The sequence below is a fragment of the Sinocyclocheilus anshuiensis genome, unplaced genomic scaffold, assembly GCF_001515605.1.
Source record: "Sinocyclocheilus anshuiensis isolate Anshui unplaced genomic scaffold, SAMN03320099.WGS_v1.1 scaffold1312, whole genome shotgun sequence".
NCBI lineage: Eukaryota > Metazoa > Chordata > Actinopteri > Cypriniformes > Cyprinidae > Sinocyclocheilus > Sinocyclocheilus anshuiensis.
Genome location: NW_015544237.1, coordinates 333,244 through 337,673, shown reverse-complemented (window position 1 = coordinate 337,673; position 4,430 = coordinate 333,244). Strand labels below are relative to the sequence as shown.

General features: G+C 45.3%; 1 protein-coding gene across 1 annotated transcript; it reads right to left on the bottom strand.

Annotated features, from left to right (window-relative positions):
• Window positions 1-400: 400 nt before the first annotated feature.
• Window positions 401-1,898, bottom strand: LOC107697576 (E3 ubiquitin/ISG15 ligase TRIM25-like). Its single transcript, XM_016498374.1, has 3 exons — window positions 1,217-1,898; window positions 595-690; window positions 401-514 (listed from the first exon to the last, which is right to left on the bottom strand). Exons 1-3 carry the CDS (start codon window positions 1,784-1,786, stop codon window positions 401-403), a joined length of 780 nt encoding a protein of 259 aa, XP_016353860.1. The 5' UTR covers window positions 1,787-1,898.
• Window positions 1,899-4,430: the final 2,532 nt, after the last annotated feature.

Below are 4,430 nucleotides of genomic sequence, written 5' to 3'. Positions count from 1 at the left end.
CTGAAACTTCACAAGGACCCTTAATACACAGTCAGGTTTGATTTGGTTTCAATACACTGAAGCATTGCTAATATACAGCCTGACTTCATGTTTGGGGTCTTTATGGTCAAATTCATCCATGTGTTACAGGTCAATAAAGATCAGTTTTATCAGGTTTGAGAATCATCTGATCCAATTTTGATGAATGTTACTCAGAATCTGTATTAACGAGTTCACTGATTTCATATCAATAGTAACAAATCTAAAGGGGAAATGAGGTAAAAAGTTGAGATGTAAGTGAATTTTTGAACTGTTGGTGCCGCTAGTGGTATTTGACAGCTAAATATATCTTCCAGAAGAAAGAGCTCAGAGAATTTGTAATTCACCATTTGTAAGTGACGTCTCTTTCAAAAGAAGATGATCAGATGAGAGTCTGACTGATCAGCCGTACCAGCTCAGAGCGTCTGCTCTCAATGGAGCGGATGAGCTCAGTAAAGATCCTCTCACTGTCCTCCACTGCTGTCTGTGCAGAGCGCTGTTAGGACACACAGTGATTCAGGCTTCAGTGAGTCTGAACTGAGACTGAGACAAACTTCTCTTCTTCTCCAGACTCACCTTATGAGACTCCACAGACTCTCTCAGCTGCTGAAGATCTTTCTCTCTCTGCTGGATTCTCTGCTGGAACGTCTTCTGCGTCTCCTTCAGCTGCTTCTGCAGGACAAACAGATGATAATAAATCTCACAGAAAACTACTGGCATTAATCATCATGTCAACAGATGAATCCAGTAAACGCAGGACTGATAACTAATTAGTAGGTTCAAACTCCAAAAGTGATCATCAGTTACAATCATCATACATGAATTATGATGAAAATTAATGCCTGTTTCACACTGTAAAGTGTAAGTATTATAAAAGTGAAACTGACATAGACGTAGAGCTTCACACTGACAGGGTTTCTGCTGTGTACAGTAGAAGAGCTTGTATTTAACTGATGAAAGTATATATTTGGTCAATGAACAGGTGAATAGTTCAGTCCATTATTTTATGTTGTTTAATCAAAGCCTATTTAGTGAAAGATTGTGATGAAGGTTTCCAGTGTATTTTCAGCCAACTATGAAACTGCTGTTCATTTCTGCTGCCGTGTGAATGCTGTAAGCTGTTCATATAGTGCATATTAAACGAGTGTCATATGAAACGAGTGTCAGCAATATTTCATCAGTGTCTAGTTTTAAATACCTGTTTCTCTGTCGTCTGTTCTGCAGCTGATACGTCATGGTTTTTATGTTCAATAATCGTACACAGCATACATATATATTTCTGGTCAGTGCGACAGAAAACCTCAAGAAGCTTCTCATGTTTCTGGCAGATCATCTCCTGCAGTCGTCCAGTGGCTTCAGTCAAATTGTGTCTCTTTCCTCTAAACCAACTCTCATGTTGTTCGAGGTGATTCTGACAGTAAGAGTTCAGACACATCAGACAGGACTTGACGGCTGTGTGTTTTCTTCCAGTACAGACGTCACACTGCACATCTCCAGCTCCAGCGTAACAGTCAGCAGGACATTTCCTCTTCTTCAGTTTCTCTGTCACTTCAGCCAGCATGCTGTTTCTAGATAAAGCAGGTCTTGGATTGAAGGTCTGTCTGCACCGAGGGCAGCTGTAGACTCTCATCAGATTCTCCTGATCCCAGCGGTCTGTAATACAGCTCTTACAGTAACTGTGTCCACACTGGATGGTCACTGGATCCTTCAGGAGATCCAGACACACTGGACATGTGAACTCATCCTGAGAAAATCTGGCTTCTGCCATTTTACTGCATGAATACAGAGACAGAAACGCATAACAGTTCAAATACACTTTCACTTTCTCTTTCCTTGAACTGATTCCTGTTTCCTGGTTCTGTGTTTGAGTGACGTGTGTAAAACAGACATGTCTGCAAGTCTATAAAGGTCCTGTGGAGTTCAGTTTTGACACACTTTGCTCTTATTAAAGTAAACAGTGATAAGGATAGTGACGTATAAGCCAAGTATGATAACCCATACTCATAATTTGTCCTCTGAATTCAACCCATCCAAGTGCACACAGACAGCAGTGAGTAGTGCACACACACACACACACACACACACACACACAGACACACACACACATTGTTACGATCACCAGCTGGAGTTCCCATGAACTCTGCTAGAGGGCACTCCATCCCTCACCTTTGCCACTCAACCTCCCGAGCCAGCTGGTCGCTAATCTGTCTAGTTTACTGGTCACAGCGCCGTTTGTCTCGGAAATAGATGCTGTGATCTCTGTCCTGCTTGTGATGGCTACTGCCATTCTATGCATTTGGGCTGCACACACTGCCGTAGCTCCCCGAGAGGTGGCAGCTTCTGCTGCAGAACCTTCTGAGGTGGTGGAGCCCGCTACGGTCCCTGAGTCCATTCACGAGCCTGCTCCAGTCCCTGAGTCTTCTCACGAGCCCGCTCCAGTCCCTGAAGTCTGCTCACAAGCCTGCTCCAGTCCTCAAATCCATTCCCGAGTTTGCTCCAGTCCCCAAGTCCGATCCAGTTCCCCCTGAGGTGGCAACTTCCATTGCAGATCCTCCTGTTCCCCAAGCTCTCTGTGTTTCTTGTCGCCTCTGTTCAGACCACAGACACTATCTTTGAACTCTCCCTGTTTCCTAATGCCTCTGTTATGGCAGCGAGTGCCGTTTCTGAGCTCTCTGTGTCTGTTGAAGCTCCTGTTGCTACTGCTCCTCCCGAGGTGGCGGCTCCTGCTGCAGAATCTCCAGAGGTGGCGGCATTCTCTGCAGAACCTCCAGAGGTGGCGGCATTCACTGCAGAACCTCCTGAGGTGGCGGCGTCCACTTCAGATTCTCTCAGAGCATTGATACTCACTTCAGAACTCTCAGTTTGTCCTGTCACTGACAATGAGGCTGTCTTTGAGCTTTCAGGTTTTCCTGTAATGGCTAAGGAGGCCATTTCTGAACCCTCAGTTTGTCCTGTCACGGCCAAGAACAAAAACGTTTATGAACTCCCTGCCTGTCCTGTCACAACCATGGAGACCTGGTCTGCTTGTCCTGTTATGGCCACAGAGGCCGCTGTTAACCTCTCTGTGCTTTCTGTTCCAGTTATGTTTGATCCTCCTTGGTGGTCACCTGTTCCACCGTGTGGATCGTCATACCTGTCGGCTCTGCCCTGGTGGCCTTCAGCACTGCCTTCTCCGCCCTGGTGGTCTTCAACTCCGTCTGCTCCACTGTGGGGATCTCCGGTCCCGTTTGCTCTGCTGTGGTGGTCTTCAGCTCCACCCTGGCTTCCTGCATGACTGGCTCTGCCCTTGCTTCCTGCTCCACCCTGGCACCCTGCTTGGCCGGCTCCACACTGGCACCCTGCTCCACCGGCTCGGCCTCAGTGCCCTGTTCCTCCACTTCAACATGGACCTGGCCCTCCATCCCTGTTCCGCCTCCGCTCCACCTCCCTCTGGGACTCATGTCTGTTCCTGTTAAGGAGCATCTGGAAGCCGCTCCTTAGGGGAGGGGGGCTCTTTTACGAGCCCCAGCTGGAGTTCCCATGAACTCTGCTAGAGGGCACTCCATCCCTCACCTTTGCCACTCAACCCCGGACTCCATTTCCCATAACCCCTGCCTAAGAACTAATTTACAGACACATCAGACACATCCCGTTTACAGACACATCCCGTTTCCAGTCAGGAGGACTATTTAGCGTTTCCATTCGTGTCTATTGCTGTTTTCTTTCTTCTTTTTTTTTCTCTCTTTCTCGCTCCGTTTTTTTCACAAGTTCATCAAACAACAGTGGTAAGTAAAAATCATTCATCAATAACGGTGAGTAATGGCTTCTTCTCCCCGCCTCATGTCACAGAAATCAGTTAATTCTCAGCACATAGAAACTCTTTCACCTAGATATCACACTATAGATATTGTGTCTGTTCCCCGAACTAGAAAATACAAAAAACGCCCAAACCAATTTAAGAGTAACAATTTAATTGATGTTCAACAAATAAAAAACAGATGCAATACGGATAAACAAATGATAACGCTTGGCTTATTGAATATCAAGTCCCTTTCTACAAAAGCGCTTTTTGTAAATGATATGATCACTGATCATTACCTAGATGTACTCTGTTTGACAGAAACCTGGCTAAAACCAGATAATTACATTATTTTAAACGAGTCTACCCCACAAGATTACTGTTATAAACATGAGCCGTGTCCAAAAGGTAAAGGGGGAGGTGTTGTTTCAATTTATAACAATGTTTTCAGTATTTCTCAGAGGGCGGGCTTCAAGTATAACTCGTTTGAAGTAATGGTGCTTCATATAACATTGTCCAGAGAAACAAGTGTTAATGATAAATCCCCTGTGTCGTTTGTACTGGCTACTGTATACAGGCCACCAGGGCACCATACAGACTTTATTAAAGAATGTGCTGATTTTATATCCGAGTT